This window comes from Mesoplodon mirus (assembly GCF_964341445.2).
Source record: "Mesoplodon mirus genome assembly, chromosome: 1".
NCBI lineage: Eukaryota > Metazoa > Chordata > Mammalia > Artiodactyla > Ziphiidae > Mesoplodon > Mesoplodon mirus.
In genome coordinates, this window is record NC_138976.1 from 879,113 (window position 1) to 895,464 (window position 16,352).

The 16,352-nt window shown below is 58.9% G+C and overlaps 1 protein-coding gene across 1 annotated transcript; it reads right to left on the minus strand.

The window, feature by feature from the left end:
- Positions 1 to 115: 115 nt before the first annotated feature.
- Positions 116 to 11,736, minus strand: LOC309799553 (endoplasmic reticulum mannosyl-oligosaccharide 1,2-alpha-mannosidase-like). Its single transcript, XM_082612864.1, has 13 exons — positions 11,527 to 11,736; positions 11,016 to 11,124; positions 10,192 to 10,310; positions 9,061 to 9,215; positions 8,686 to 8,795; positions 7,460 to 7,645; positions 6,583 to 6,731; positions 6,022 to 6,210; positions 3,991 to 4,181; positions 3,143 to 3,263; positions 2,363 to 2,560; positions 2,146 to 2,277; positions 116 to 1,375 (listed from the first exon to the last, which is right to left on the minus strand). Exons 1-13 carry the CDS (start codon positions 11,635 to 11,637, stop codon positions 1,172 to 1,174), a joined length of 1,974 nt encoding a protein of 657 aa, XP_082468990.1. The 5' UTR covers positions 11,638 to 11,736; the 3' UTR covers positions 116 to 1,171.
- Between the last annotated feature and the right edge of the window lie 4,616 nt (positions 11,737 to 16,352).

Consider the following 16,352-nt stretch of genomic DNA (forward strand, 5'->3'; position numbering starts at 1 on the left):
AGAGCCCGCATGCCACAACTACTGAAGCCTGCATGCCTAGAGCCCATGCTCCACAACGAGAAGCCACCGCGATGAGAAGCCCGCGCACCACAACGAAGACCCAATGCAGCCAAAATTAAATAAAATAAATTTATTTTTTTAAAAAAGTAATGAGATAGGTTGACCAGGCACCCTGAGGAGCCCCAGGTGCAGACCACCCCACACGCCAGGGAAGCGGGCAGAGCAGGTGGGGCCCGCCATGCTCACTGGCGCTGGCAGCCGTCACAGGCATATTCTCACCCTGGGTGCTGCTATGGCCAGCACCTGCCCCATGGAGCTGACACTCCCAAATCCCCCAGGGGCAGGGGCAAAGCTGACCTCTGGACAGGTCAGACCTGACCCAAACACTGCCCCTGCCGCCCCTCCCCGTTTCACAGTTGCGATTCCGGAAACAAAGACACAGCAGGTGCCAGTTAGAACAAATGTACTTTTATCTCCTCTGAAAAGTCCATCAATCAGGGCTGGCCTGGGAGCCAGTGAACTTGCCCGCCCAGCCCCTGCAAGGGCAAGGAGAGGATCCCTGAGTCCAACGTGTAGACACCACAGCCAGCCAGGGGCCCGGATCCCCATGAGGTCACAGATGCCCTGAGACCCCAGGTTGGGGTGTGTTCACAGGCTGTGAGGCCCCGAGGCTAAGCTGTACCCAGGCTGTCCCCTCAGCTCATCTCTTATCTCATCATGGGCTCTGGGGACCCAGTGTGGCCCAGGGTGACCAGAGGGCCCAGGACCCCTAGGAAGCCCTGCAAGGCCAGCAGGAGGGCATTCGGGTTTCAGGAATGTAGTCACGATTTGATTTTCTTAGGAAGAAGAAAGAGGCTCCCCAGGTCGACGGGACCTCCCGAAATCACAGCACTGATTCATTCCTAACGGTGTCCCGATAAGAACCAGGCGAGAAGCCCAGAACCCGCGGCAGAGCACCAGAAGCCCAGCGGCCACCCCAAGCAGCTATGAGGCCCTGAAACGTCCTGGCCCAGTGGCCGCTGGCCTCCGTCATCAGCCCGGCCTGGAGCACTTCCAGCCAGCTGGGAGGACACCACACAGCCAAGGTCAGGGCTAGGGTCTTGCCGACAGGCACCCTCCATGACAGGACTCATCAGTCCCCGGGCAGCACCCACTCGGCAGCCGTCCGGCCCTAGGAGGGGGCCCAGATGGGCAGGGGGTGAGCCTCCGTGTTGAACACGTACGTGTCCAGGCTGAGCAGGTCTGGGTCGTCGGAGAAGAGCAGATACAGGTACTTGAGCGTCTCCCCCAGAAAGAAGCTCTCCATCTTGTCCCTGGGCTGGGGATTGCGGGGGTCCTGGACGTTGCTGATGGAAGAATAGCCGCCCGAGGGGACCTGCACGAGAGCCAAGGCCACAGCGTCACAATGCAGGCTCAGCCCTTTCAAGGGCTGCAGGCTAGAGGCACCCTCCCGAGCCCCCTGCCCCACCGCAGCACACACGGCCCCCCAGGGCAGGGTCTGGGGCGGTGAGGACACCAAGGCCCACAAGGGGACTGGCCACCCTGGAGGTCAGCCGTGGTTCCTCCAGGGACCCCCTGGGGGATGCCAGCAGCCTGCAAGTGACCAGATGGAAAGTGCGACCTCCAGGACCTGTGCAGGTCTTGCAAAAGCCCGGAGATCCCCCAAGGGGTGTACAACCCAGCACCTCACGTGCCACGGGGCAGAAATCAAGTCTCAGCTCTGCTGGGGTGGGCAGTGGGCCCTGGGCAGGGCGGGACCTTCTCTGAGCCATGGCCCCGGCTGTACGATGGGCGGCTGGGCCTGAGCACAGCGGGGGCACAGCGGGGGGGGGGGTCATGGCACCCGTCCTGGGGAGCAGCAGCCCAGAAGTCACCTCCGGGTGGGAAAGTGCTGCCCAGGCCACACAGAAAACCCAGGAGGGACACGCTCTGTGCACCTCGGGCCACTGCAGGGACCCTCCCCACACAGGCTGGCCCCCCGAGACAGGAAGGAGGGATGCCCTGGCCCCCTGGTCATGTACACTTTGAGGGCAGTGCTGGGCAGCTGGGCCCTCGCGGCCAGGGTGGGCCCTCCCCCAGCCAGCCCACGCGGCAGGCAGCGGCGAGGAGCTGGGGACGAGGACCAGGTGGCGGGCGGGCCCTCACCCTCGTGTACGTGTTGAAGCTGCGCAGGATCTCCCAGCCCCAGTCCTGGTACTTGCGGTCGCCCGTGAGGCGGTACAGGTAGAACAGGCTCTCCACCGTCTCGGGCCGCAGCAGGTTGTGTCTGTCGGCCGCCTGGGGAGGAATGCGGGCTCAGGATTAGCCTTGCCACGCCCCTGCCCTGGCGCCCCTGAACCACACCGGCTCCAGCATGGCTCACCTTGACCTGCACGTCCTTACGGGACTTCTGGGGGTGCAGGTTGAAGTGCACGATTTCAGGGCTCAGCCCCGTCTCCATCTGACGGTTCATCTGGTAGCAGGTGTCCATGAGCGCCCGGGCCAGCTCCATGTGGTCGGCGGGCAGGCCGTGGTGGGCGCCCAGAGCTAGCGTCCCTGGCAGGAAGCACACCAGGTGGTCCTGGAATCAGAGGGTCACCTCACCACCCTGGACCTGCGGCCTCACGGGCTCCACACGGGTCCAGCAGCATCAGGCCCCCCGTGTTCCCAGGAGCCAGCAGGCCTGAGTGCCGGCAGGGCTCCTACAGGGGACTGAACTGCAGGTCACACACCGGGGGCCCCACGTGCGCAGGGCAGAAGCTGCTAGAAGGACCACCACCTACCGGGGAGCACATGCTGACCCGGGTCTCCCTCACCTCCTGCCCAAAAGGGCCGATGGAGCCCCAGCAGGAGAACGGCGGAAGGGGGAGCTGGGGGCAGGGGTCCCCCGGAGCATGGAAGGCGGGGCTTGGAGCAGGGGAGGGGCCCTGGGGGGAGGAGGGGGTTCTGGGGAAGGGGCCCTGGTACCACCAAGACCTCAGCTCCCCCCGTCATGGGACAGCCCAGGCCATGCAGCCCGTGTCCACTCGTGACGGCTCACACTCCGTGGCCAGAATCGCATGGTTCCCTCCGACGTCCAGAGTCTCAGAGCCCTCCCATGTCAAGGACAAAGGGCGGAGCCCCAAGACCCCACTCGGCCGCGTCAGACCAGGCCCCTGCTCACCATCTTGGCGCTGAAGCGGCCGTGGGCGAGTTCCCCCACGAAGGTCAGCTTGCCGGGTTCAGATCTGTGCAGCAGGTGCTTTTTGATTCCTTCCACGGCTTCGAGGTAGTCTTCCAGCAGCCTGTGCAGACCAGCGGGGCCCGTGTGCTCAGCCCAGGCGGGCGCACAGCCCCCGTGTTCCGGGAAAGGGCACGACCCTGAGCTCCCGTCCCCATTCTCGTGGCTGCCCTGTCTGGGGTGGCGCCCCGCCAGTCTCCGCGTGGAGGCCCGCGTCAGCCCCGTGGGCTTCTGCCCCCGCCCCTCACCAGGGCCCGTGCCTCCCAACCAGCCCCAAGGGGCCACCAGAGAGCAGTCTCCGCCGAGAGCCCCTGGCCCCGACGCGCTCACCCCGGTTCTCTGAACCAGCCCACGGGCTCCCCTGTTGGTGACACCCTCGTCTCACCCGTGGGTGATGGCCTGGAGCTGCCCCTGCCCCTGATTCTGGGTCACTGTCACCCCTGGGCCTGAGACTTGAGGCGATCCCAGCACCCACGTGAGGGTTAACCTCTATTTTCCAAACTGGACAAGGAGCCACCGCTGCTCCCCGGGAAAGCGTGCGTTTTCAGGGTCAGGGCACTAAGCTCGAGGAGGCCCAGGTGCCTGCCGCGGAAGCGGACGCCAGAGGGGCGGCCACAGGCCCGAGGAAGAGCCCGGCTGCCCGGCACTGAGCTCAGTGAAGCCCCCGCGGCCGGCCGGGCCCTGGCTCTGCACACAGGCTGTGAGGAGAGCCCCGCCCCGCGGCCCGGCCCGGCCCCGGCCGGCGCGGCTGCCGGTTCCCGCCACCCCGAGAGCTGAGAACCGGGCCTCACTGCGTCTCCTTCTTCCCCCCCTGGATCCACTGCTTCAGCAGGTACTCGTAGTAGCTGTCGGCCCTGGCGCCCAGGGTGAACACGCCCAGGTGCGTGAAGAGCCCGTTGCCGGTGTTGATGAACATGGGCACCAGCCCGTCCTTCTTCCCGCGCAGGGAGTGCACGCGCCTGCTCACCTCCTCCACGGCCTCCTGGGCAGGGGAGGGCAGGGCAGTGAGCAGCGCGGGCTGCACAGAGGGCTGCGCTCCTCGGACGCTGCCGCCCCGGGGCCTGACCACAGGGCTGAACCCCCCCTCGCCACGGTTCTCAGCCCCCACCCTTGGGGGACATCTTAGCTGCAAGTGGCCACCATAGCGCGTGTATGCATCCTGACAACGTGCACACGACCCCTTCAGTCCGCTGATGGGCAAGGGACCTGACGACGCACTTATACACAGAAGATACACAGCAGCCCAACACGCAAACTCAGAAAACGAACCACTGATTGTCAGAAAAGTCAATCCAGCAAGACACAATCACACACCCACTAACAGGTACAAGTATGGCTGGACAACACACGAGGACGTCTGTGCAGGTCCGGACCTGACAGGAACTGTGTTGTCAAGATCCCCAGTGGGACACAGGCCAAAGCTCAGCAGGTGACCGTCCAGACACGCGGTCAACCCACACGATGAAGCCTGTCTGCGCTTGGAAAGGAAGGATTCTGACCAGTCCTGCAACCCTGAGGACACCATGCTCACTCAATGCCCAGACTGCAGTCACTGCAGGAGGGACACGAACTGTCCAGAATGGGGCCCGTGCCAGAGCCCAGCCCTGTGCGGCTGCCAAAGGGGGTCGGCAAACAGTGCTGGGTACAATCTGGGTGAGGGAATTGTTCTGGAATTACATAACAATGACAGTCACAAACACGTGAGTACACGCAATGTACACAGAAAAAGACAGGATTTCTCGATATATAAACTAAATCTCAATTAAATACAAAAGGGAGGGCATCCCTGGTGGCGCAGTGGTTAATAATCCACCCGCCAATGCAGGGGACACGGGTTCGAGCCCTGGTCCGGGAAGTCCCACGTGGCAGTTGAGCAACTAAGCCCGTGCGCCACACCTACTGAGTCTGTGCTCTAGAGCCCGCAAGCCACAACTGTTGAGCCCTGGAGCCACAACTACTGAAGCCTGCACGCCTAGAACCCATGCTCTGCAACAAGAGAAGCCACCGCAATAAGAAGCCCATGCACTGCTACGAAGACCCAACGCAGCCAAAAATAAGTAATTAATTAATTTAAAAAAAAAATGAAACAAATAAAATGCCATCTTAAAAAAAAAAAAAAGGAGGGGGAGGAAAAAAGCTGAAGGAATAGAATCAACCTTAGAGGAAGGCCCACAAGCAGAGACGTCGTCCACAGGAGGGGCCCTGCCTAAAGCGGGCAAGCAGACGCTGCTAGAGGCAGTAACACACGGAGAGCCAAGAACAAAACCACAAGTCAGCCCTCTGTTCCACGTGCACCTGCTGGTCCCGCCACACAGCAGGAGCCATGCCAGCAACACCACTCCAGCTGCCCGCCCAGGACAGGCATGTGCGTGGGCACAGTCCAGGTGCCACAGCTGGGACGACCACGATGTCATCTGCACTGAACTGGCTACAAAACCCGGTAACTCCACACATCCCACGGCAGCAGCCACGACAGAGCTGGCCGCCCTCGCTGGCTCAGAAGTGTCCCGGACAACAGTAGGTGGACCCGGGGCCACGCAGAGCGCCAAACAAGACGTCCACTGCCAGGACCCTAAGGACACGGGACTGCACGGGGGTGGGGCCGGGCGGAGGACTCACCCTCCAGTCAGTGCCTTTCATGCCTGCACCTGTGATATCACGAGATAATGGGATTCACCAGGAAAAACGTGGGACAAAACCAAAAACGACACTGGTCTCAGGCCCCAGGATCAATGACCACACAGACCTGCACCTGCCCCACTGAAGCAGAGACAGCCCCGCTGCAAACCCGCTCCAGCTGGAAGCACAGCCCCACCCCGTACCTGAAACTTCTTAACTCCCGTGAGACGAGAGAGCTCTCGGAACTCCAGCTGAATGCTTGTCACCTCGGCCACCGTGCTGTCAGAGGTCCAACGCGGTGGGTGGGCAACTCCAGTGCCGATGTTCACGTCGGAGTACGGGATCTTCGAGGGTGTCTGGAACGCAGGCATTAGCCGATTTCCGAAGTCCTCCTGATACACAACACAGCGATCAGTCAATGATCCGTGTCCCAGAGCAGCCCGTCTCCATGGCATGACGCTAACCCGTCACCCGCTTCCATCTAATCCAGTGGAGAGATGAGTGTGCTGGCTTCATGTGGCCCCACCCCTGAAGAGCTGCAAAAACCGAGCTGGACTCAACCAGCTCTGAATGACCATGCCTGCGGGTGGCAGGGCCACTTCAGCCACGCACGTGCACGGAGACAGACTCGAGCGCGTGGAGGGGAGCGCAGACTGCAAACACACGCCTCCCCACCCTGATCCCACGAGAAAAGGACCGACTGTGCGGCACTCGAGACCCCGGTGCCGCCAGGACGTGAGACGAGCTGGTGCCGGGACACTCACAGCCTTTTTCAGAAAGAGGACATCCCCAGACAAGTGGAAGGCGCTCAGAAGACCCCCCAGGATCCGGATGGTGCTCTCAAACAGGTTGACGTCCACATTTTTCTGAAATAATAAGCTCTGGGACACCCACTTCCTGGCTTCTTCAAATTCTACCACATGAAACAGCAGAGATACAGGAACAAATTAACAGTCCAAGCGTTTCCCTGACGGCTCCCTCTGGGGCCACATGCATCCCCTGCAGGGTTTTAACGTCACTTCCTAGTGCAAGAGGGGACCCTGAAGGCTTCCAATCCCGCAAAAAAAATCGAGCGAGTGTGCAGCTTGGGGAAGGCCATGCATGCAGCACGAGGTCAAGTGCTCAACAATCACAGCCACGCTACAGAGGACCACGAGGGTGAGTGAGTGGCAGGCGGTCTTCAGCCCAATCAGAAAACTTAAAGCAAATGTTTTAAATGCCAGTTTAGAAACACCTAGAGACACACCATCCCAACGTAGCCCCACCTGCGCGGCACAGGAGGACATTAGGGAGAGATTCGGGGCGCTGGCGGCTCCGTCAGATCACGTGTCACCTCCCACCACTGGGCCCCGCCTGACTGCAACAGAAACACGGGCTGGGAACGCCCCTGGAAGCCCACCTACAGCCTCACTCAGCTCTCGGCAGGGGGCGCAGGGGACACCTGTCCTGAGCATCCCCTGGTTGCCTGGACGTGAGGGGACAAAGGAACTGCCCACGGCCAGCACGGCCACCCTGGCACCCAGGACGAGGGGAGGCACAGCCCAGTGGGACACGGCACGTGGTCACCTCCCAGGCCAGGCTCGCTCAGGCCCGAGGGTCACGCACGAGAGCTCGGCCCCCGTGCTACGGATGAGCAGATACCTTTCTTCAGACCCAAAATCCACATGGTGTCCAGGGCGTCGATCAGCGTGAGGCCGAGGCCAAACCACTCGCTGAAGGACTTGGACACGGGCTTCAGCTCGTCGTGGCCCCAGGCGAACTTGCGGTATCCGGCCCACGCGTGGCGGAAAGCAGCGACCACAGCCTTCTGGCGCTCGTTCTGCGAGGCTGCGAGGAGGGAAGCGGGGCGTGGGCACTTGGACAGAGCTGTTCTGCGGCCCCACGGCGAGTGAGGCTGACGGGGGGCACCGTGGGCTGCGGTGAAGGTCTGAGCAGGACCCACTGCCGGGCCCGGGCCCATCCGCCTCCACCAGGGCCCAGTGGAGACCACCCTCCGAGGGGCAGTGAGCACTTGCAGAGCAAAGGACCGGAGGCCGTGGGACCACTACGGCTGTGATGTGCACTCTGGTTGGGGGACATCAAACATGACAGGCGATGGTGATCCAGACAAAAATACCTCGTCTAGCAGTGCCGTGTCCTGCCCGATCAGCTGGGGGCACTTCCAACGGGGACAAAATGGGGAGCAGACACCACCAAGGCCGCTCGGACACTCCCCAGGGTGCCCTCAGGGCGTGTCCAAAGGCTGCTTCCCGCCACACGCGGGAGGACGACGCGCACACACGGGGCTACCGCGCAGGGGAACACGTGTGTCCACGGCTTCACCACACGTCCCATCAGTGTTGACACTCACGGCTCTGCCGTCCATTTCTAACCCCACACGGTCGCCCCGTGTCCCCACGTGCGTGGCCACAAGTCCCCACTCAGGGCTCTCTTGTCCTCCCTGGGGGCTCCAGCACCGAGAGGAGAGGGTCCCGGCGGGGACCCAGACTCAGTTCTCCTGTCCGTGGAATGGGAACAGGACAGACTGACCCCTCAAGGGGCGACATGAGGACCGCAGCACCCAGGCCCCCGGCTGCCCGGACACAGGCAGGAAACGAGCCTCCCGCACACACGTTCCTGTGCAGCTGCAGCACCGGCCACCGGACGACAGCCGCCAAGGAGCCCCACGTCGTCAGCAAAGCTCTAAGGGGTGCCTGACGCCGAGACCCGCGCGTCCTTGCACCTGGGTGTCCAAGGCTGAGCAGCGCTCGTTGGGACGGGACGGCAGGAGCCCCCCGCCGCCCCGCCGCTCTCGTGCGTGTCCGCACGCCCCCTTCCTCAGAGTGCCCGGCGGGGTGGCCCCCGAGAGGGCGCAGGCGGGACCTTACCTGGACTGTTCCTCGTCCTGAGGGCCTGTGGGGAAGGCCTGGGGGCGGCCTCTGCCTTTCTCGGAGGGAGCTGGGGGCCCTGCTCCGGTTCGGTCCCTGTGCCCCTCCAGCTGGAGCGGGAGGAGAGAGAGCGCTCAGAGCAGGGGCAGAGGTGCTGAGGCCCCGAGGTCGAGGTCGAGGTCGAGGTCGCAGCCGAGCTGGGCTCAGACTCGGCCTCCACGCCCTCCCACCCCCCACGGGGCACACACTGTCTGCAGGAACAGGAACCAGAAGGCGCATTATGCGCCAGGCTGGTTCTCTTTGTTTTTCAGGAAAAGAAACACCACAGAGATGCCTGACGGCCCCTGCGTTCCATTCAGTCCATCTCTGCTGTACCTGACGCGGTTTCCCTGCGCGTTGTCTTCCCGGCGAGCCTCACCGGCTGCCTCTGCCCTCCTCTGGGCCTCATCCTGCCTCCTGTCCTTGGCGTCTCCATCGGGGGCTCTAATCTGCAGGTTGGGTGGTCCCCGTCGGAAATGCCTTGGAGGCTTCTGGACAGAGACGAGAAGAGACAAGAGTCACTCGTGAAATGATTCAATCGTCCGTCTGCGACGCTGCCCCCAGTCTGACCCGGCCCCATGCAGGGAGCACTGTGGACTGGCGGAGCAGCTGCAATTTCCCAGAGGAAATTATTTTCATTTTTCGTACGACAGGCAGCTCTGGGAGGAGCCCCTTACTCGCCAGCTCCTGGCCCTGACTACCGGCCGGAGGCTCTGCCAAAGGGCGAGTGCCACCGTGGACAGCGGGTTAAGCCGCTGGCAGGCACGTTTCCGGGTGTCAGACCCTGAGGGTAGCAGGGCCGGCAGGGTGACAGCCAGCACGGCCCCATGACACTACTGTTGCAGGCCCGCGCCCGGACTCCCCAGCTTCATCCTCGGAAGGGTGTGGCAGAGGTGGCCGGTCAGCGACAGAGCGCTGCGGGGAGGGCAGCGCCCCTCCTGGCTCCCAGCCAGCCCTGACCAGTGCGCGTGACTGGCAACTCCTCCGTGCCCTCTAGTCTCTACATCCTCCCCACACCCCCCAAGGAAGGCGCCCCAGGACTAGGCCGCGCCCCTCCCTCCCCCTTTCTGGACAGCAGGCACCACGCGCCCGCGTACTCCGAAACCTCTCTCCCAGGCCCGACTGACGCTCGGGCCCCCAGCAACTCGGTCTGGGCAGGTCCAGAGCGCAGCGCCCGCCTGAGTGTGTCCCTCGCCAGTAGCTCCCAGAGAAAAGGGATGGCTCTCGTTCACACCTACCAAGGATCCGGCACAGCAGATGCACAAAGACGAAGGACAGGACGGCCCTCTTCCTTTCCCCCCGCCTCCTTCATCCAAGCAGCCCAGAGTAAGGAGTGTGAGGTTAAAACCTCAAACAAACGGTAAGAAACGGAACCCTTCCCAGTCTGTCTGAAACAGCACGTACTGTTCCCAAGTGCTTCTGGCACGGGCCCGGGTTACAACTCCGCGTGCAGTTTATTCAAAGTACCTGAGGCGACGCCCCCGCGAAGGTTCCCGGGTTCTCAGCTGCTGCTCTCCGAGGAGCTGGCAAGACGGGTGGATTTGCGGGTCTCATCCTCGGCCCTGCTGCCGACCTGCTGTCCACGGCTAAACAAGAGAATCTACTTTATCTCACATTCGCCACAAAGCCTGGAGAACATCCAGCGTGCACTCCAGACAGCACCCACACGGCTGTGACTCCGTGTAAAGGAACGCGGCGGGACCTCCCAGGAGGGCAGCTCGAGCAATTCGAGAATGGCCAAAGGGAATCAAACCTTTCCCAAAGCACCTGGCAGTTTCTGTCCGTATCCCCACCCACATCCCCATTGCTCTGCCTTTATGATTTCCATTTCGGGAAGGGCACAAGGTGGCACACGGGCCATTTACTGGAGCAAACCTACAGCGGCTCTTTAGCTTTCCTCCTCAAAGAAGCCATCCTAGAGCAATTCAGAAGGGACCCTGCCCCTCCTCACTGGCACCCTGCCCGGCCCTTCCCAGCTCCCGGTAGCGCGTGTGAGGAAGCCCACGCAACACGTTCAGACTCAGCATTCAGCCTCAGGACCTGACTCTCACTGTGCGACAGAGAGGGTGAGATGCCGGTCCTCACAGCAGACATTTGGGAAACAGTCACACAACCTCAAATTAACAGCCACCTCCTAGCCGGGGCTTGGGAACACTCTAGGCTTCTCTGTATTTCGACTTCCTGCCAATGTGCTGACGTCTATGCCTCCTGCAGCCGCGAGATCGCGCTGCTGCCGCTGAGTCCGCCCTCAGGAACCCCCACGGGTCACTGCGGAATCGTGGAGCTGGTACCTTTCCACTCGTCGGCCACACTGATGTAGGCCAGGAGGCCGCAGAGCATCAGGAACGCCAGCAGGAAGAGGACCACGTTCCGCTGTAACCTCGACAGCTGCTTCCATTTCTGAGCGAGAGAGACAGACAGTGACACTTTTTACTGAAAAGGGCACAGCTGGAAATCTCTCCCACTGTGACACGCTCCGTGGGGACGACGAGGAATTCCGGAGGCCCGGCGTGGGCTCTGCTGCTTTTGAACCAGGGGAAGTTGCCTCTCGGCAGGGGCCGCAGGCTGGGATGATAGTGCTGTAGAGGACACACCGCACGGGCCCGCGTTCGAGGAGAATGCAGACCCAGGCGGAGACCGTTTCTGGCTGACACGTGGGCAGCGGGGAAAGACTGGCAGCCCGCGTGTGCTGGCTCAGGCTCCGCCAGCCTCGCCTCGGCCCTGCAGCCCGGGACCCCGGGAGCCGCGGAGCCGGCCCCGCTCGTGCGCTCGCCCCGGCGAGGCCCCCAGGCCGCCCCTCACCCGCCAGAACGAGCGCCGCCTCAGGCCCTGGCCGCCGTCATAGCTCCGGCCGGGGCTCAGCGTCACCGAGATGAAGTCCCGACGCGGCGGCAGCGGCGGCGGCGGGTACATGACAGCGGCAGCGGCAGCGGGCCGGGGAGCCTCGCCCTCCGGCGTCGTCAGGAGGCCCGGCTCCGAGCCGGGTAGGGAGGCCGGCAGGTCCGCCGCCGGTAGGCGGCCATCGCGGAGCCGTCGACTCCCCGCCCATCGCTCTGAGCCAATGCGCCTTTGCCGCGCCCTCGGAGTCCCACTGCGCCTGCGCCCGCCGTCGCTGCTCCTGCGTGCGGGCTTACATCCCACGGCGCGCCTCCGTGCGTGCGCGGTGACGTCACGCCGACACTGCTCGCTCCTGCGCACATCTGGCTGGTGTGGCTGCGCAGCTGGTGTGGTTTCCGCTCGAGCCGCTTCCCCTGGGATTTCCCTGTCATTGCGCCCCCGCGCGGCTTCCCCAGGGTCTGTGGGCCGTGGGATGGGCCGGGCCTTCTCGGGCTGGCGCTGACACCGGGCAAGTGTGCCACCGCTCCGCCATGTCGGCGGGGGTGCCTCTGCGCCCCGGACCCCAGGTCCCGACCCCGCCCTCCCCCACCAGGTGGATTTGACCCGGGTGCGTGCCCCTGAGCCTGGAGGGGCTGGGACCTGGGGGGGCCGGGGTCAGCGAGAGGACGGGGGGCCTGTTGCAGAGTAAGAGGCTCTGGGAGTTTTCATCCATGAACCTATCAACCTTAAAAATAGCTGGCTATTTTATCAGCAAAATGAGTTTATTCAGGAATGGCAGAGGAATTGCAGTTAAGGGTGTGCAAATATAGCCTGTAGTAGCCATGTCCAGAGACCAGGGAAAGGAATAGTACTTTACAGAGAAAAAAGGGAAGTTGGGAAGGGCTGCTTTGTATGAAAGTCCATTGGAGGTGGGGCTTAGTGTTAGGTTTGGGGAAGTTCAGAATGCCATGAAGCCTACCTGGATCCTAATGCCTCCTTGTTCCGAGATCCGGTGCCCTAAATAGCGATCCTGAGTTTGAGCAACTGCAGTTTTTCCTTGGAGGCTTTAATGCTCCTTTGAAACCAAAAGTTTTAGCAGTTGGATGATGTCTTCCTGTGAAGAGGTTTGAGGAGGCAAGCAGAGCAGCTAATCATCCACATACTGTAACAAAGTAGAGCCTGCAGGGAACATATCATCCACATCAGCCTTTAAGCCTTGTGAAAAGTAAGAAGGAATTTCAGTGAAACCTTGGGGCATTAATGTCCAGATGTATTGTCCTTCCCAAGTGAAGCCTGAAAAGGTCTCAGCTAGCCTTATCAGCTGGAATTCAGGCACACCTCGTTTTATTGTACTTTGGTTTATTGCACTTTGCAGATATTGTTTTTTTTCAAATTTAAGGTTTGTGGCAACCCTACATCCAGCAAGTCTGTGGGCGCCATTTTTCGAACAGCATCTGTTCACTTCCTGTCTCTGTGTCACATTTTGGTAATTCTTGGAATTTTTCAAACATTTTCATTGCTTTGATATTTGTTAGGGTGATCTGTGGTCAGTGATCTTTGATGTTACTATTGCAAAATATTAAAACTTGCTGAAGGCTCAGATGATGGTTAGCATTTTTTGGAATAAAGTATTTTTAAATTAAGGTACGTATATTGCTTTTTAGACACAATGCTATTGCACATTTAATAAACTGCAGAAGAGTACAAACATAACTTTTATATGCACTGGGACCAAAGTATTCATGTGACTTGCTTTATTGTGATACTCGCTTTTTTGTAATGGTCTAGAACCAAACCCTCAATATCTCTGAGGTGTGCCTGTACCAAAGCATGCACAGCATAGATTAATAACAGTGAAAAAAATTGCTTTCAGTAGGAATGGATGCTAGTAGAGTATGGGGGTTAAGAACAACAGGGTGTCGAGGGGCAGCAATGTTGATTATTGCCTGCAGGTCCTGGACAGACCTCCATCCTCAGCCATTGGGCTTTCTCACAGGTTGTATTTAATAGTATTACAGGGACTAGCGCAAGGGGTGGTGAGGCCCTGAGCCTTGGAATCCTCTTAGGGGCTTTGTAACTTGAAGGGCTTCTTTACTCATAGGGTATTGATTAGTTCTGGGGAGAGGTTTCGAGGGACCTATTTGAGTCTTAATGGGAAGAGCACTGTGGATTTTGCCAGTATCAGTTGGAGACTTTTTGCCCATAAGGAGGGTGGTAGCTGACTCAGTAGGGACAAATGATCAGCATCTCCCGAATCAGCTCCAGGACCATCAGAGACAAAGCAAAGCAAAGACAGTGAAGGGTCACTTAATTCACCTGGTTGGCTATTTTGACTGTTACTGTGAAATTCTAGAATTATTTCCCCTTTCGGGAGAAAGAAATTCCAGCATGATATTTTCTGAGCCGTCTCAGCCTAATAAATGAATAGGGGCAGAGAGACTAAGGAGGGAAGTGTGGGTATCTCTCAAGGGCCTAAACGAAAAGGAACAGGTTCAGAGACAGGACCCTCTTGAGGTTCATCAGAGACCCCCACTATTTGGATCACTTTCGTGCTCCGAGGCAGGGGCTGCTTTACCGCAGTTGAACTGAGAGTGTGGCTCTGGTGCCAGAAGAGATTCATTCCCAATCTGGAGAGTTGTTTTTCTGAGCTGATGAAGAGGGAGGGTTGGGAAGAACCCCTGTGGTTCCTCAGAGGCCCGTTGGTGGTGGTCAGGAGGGCGTTGGAAAGGCTGGTTAGAGGGCTGAAGGCACTTGAAGCACTTACGATTGTGACAATCTTTTTCCCAAAGTTCTGGCTTCTTGCCATAATAGCAGGACCTAGGAGGCTTGGGGTTTTTTTAGGGACCTTCATTTGCTGGAGTTGAAGGTTAAGGATTTGTGTGGACTTCCTTTCAGTTGAATAGTCTAGAGTGCAGATGAGTTGGTGGCTAAATTAGCTAAGTCTGGAGTGGACGTGGTTTCCGGTTCAACCCTGGTCCTTTTATCTAGAAGGGAAGGATCCCAGTTACGCCTGTTAATGAACACAGAGTTAAAGGCTACCTGAGTGGATTTGTTACCAAAGCAAACTTGAGTCTGATCGTCCACACAGTAAAGCCAATCTCCTGACACCGGTGTGTGATGAAGGAAAGTGCAGCGTTTATTGCAGGTGCTAAGCAAGGAGTCCACGCAGCTAGTGCTCAAAAGACCCAAACTCCCTTAAGTCTTTCAGGTAAAGGTTTTTAAAGACAGGGTGAGGGAGGAGGGTTGTGGGGTGTGTGATCAGCTCGTGGACATTTTTTTAAATAACTTTACTGATTTAAAAAAAAAATATTTATTTATTTTTGGGCACGTTGGGTCTTCACCGCTGCGTGCGGTCTTCCTCTAGTCGCGGCGAGCAGGGGCTACTCTTTGATGCAGTGCTTGGGATTCTCATTGCAGTGGCTCATCTTTGTTGCGGAGCATGGGCTCTAGGCACGTGGGCTCAGTAGTTGTGGCACACGGGCTCAGTAGTTGTAGCACACGGGCTTAGTTGCTCCGCAGCACGTGGGATCTTCCCGGACCAGGGCTCGAACCTGTGTCCCCTGCATCAGCAGGTGGATTCTTAACCACTGCGCCAGGAGGAAAGTTTGGACATTCTTCTGATTGGTTGGTGGTGAGGTTGTTGGGAGTCAGCATCATCAACCTTCTGGTCCCAACCAGTCTGGGGTCTACATGCTGGAGCGACAGCGTACAGTTAGCTTCTTCCACCTGGTGGAGGTTTCAGTATCTGCAACACGGCTCAAGAACATGGCTCAGAATATTATCTGTAGCCCTTGAGGAGGAACTAAAAGTCCTTGGCTTTAATGGCTAAACTATTGTTTTTTGGTATTGCTTGTTTTCCTTTCTTCTGCATTTTCTCACTTCTCTGCTTAAATGTACTCTTGGAACCCGGGGAAGGCCTGGGAGACTAAAGGTTTTCTACAGACAAGAGGCAGGTGGAGGACATGGTGGGGGGAGGGGCTGTTCTGGGAAGGCCCCATAGTGTCCTGCTTGGTTACAGATTCGGTCTCCAGAGGAAGACCAGAATTTTCTTTAAGGACAACCTGAAATCAACTATAATAGTTGTGAACACGTTTGTCAGGTCGTTGCCTGCCAGCCTGAATTCTGTTCCCATCAACAAGCTTAGGAAAAGCTTTTGAAATGTTCAGTAAAGGTCTCCAGCAAGTCCTCAGGCCTGTCAACAGTCAGGGTCTGTTTTTCCAAATCCCTTCCAGATTCCCACTTGGTTTCGTTCACTGTGGGGCCTGACCTTCACTAATAAGCCTGTGGACTAATTGATACATATCTGAGAAGCCAGGTTGACAAGTTTGAATCACTAATGTTAAATTCTTCAGCAAACCTATGGGTTTCTCAGTTACTTTCAGAAAATCTTTGACTATGGATGGCCAACAATTCAACTTTACTTAGTTCGGGGAACATAAAAAACTAGGGATTTAGCATTTGGACCCCCAGAAGGTTTAACTTTAATAAGTTCAGGGGAGGGGGAAGTGGGCAGAGGTTTTGAGAAAAAGGGGAGTTTCAGCAGGAGGGTTAAGAGGAGGGGGTGGGAGGCCCAGAGGAGGTGAGGATGGCAGAGGGTGAAGGGAGGGCGGGGCTGGGGCCACAAGGAGGGGAGGGGAAAGGCCTCAGAAGCCATTTCGTGTTCTTTCAAGTGTTTGCTCGCCCCCATTCGTTAGTTTAGAAGTGGTATTTTGTAAAGAGGCAATTTTAGAGTCTTGGATATGTTTGGAAGCCTCAAGGTACAAATTAAAATAAGCATCCCAGAAATCCCCTGGCAATCCAGTAGTTAGGGC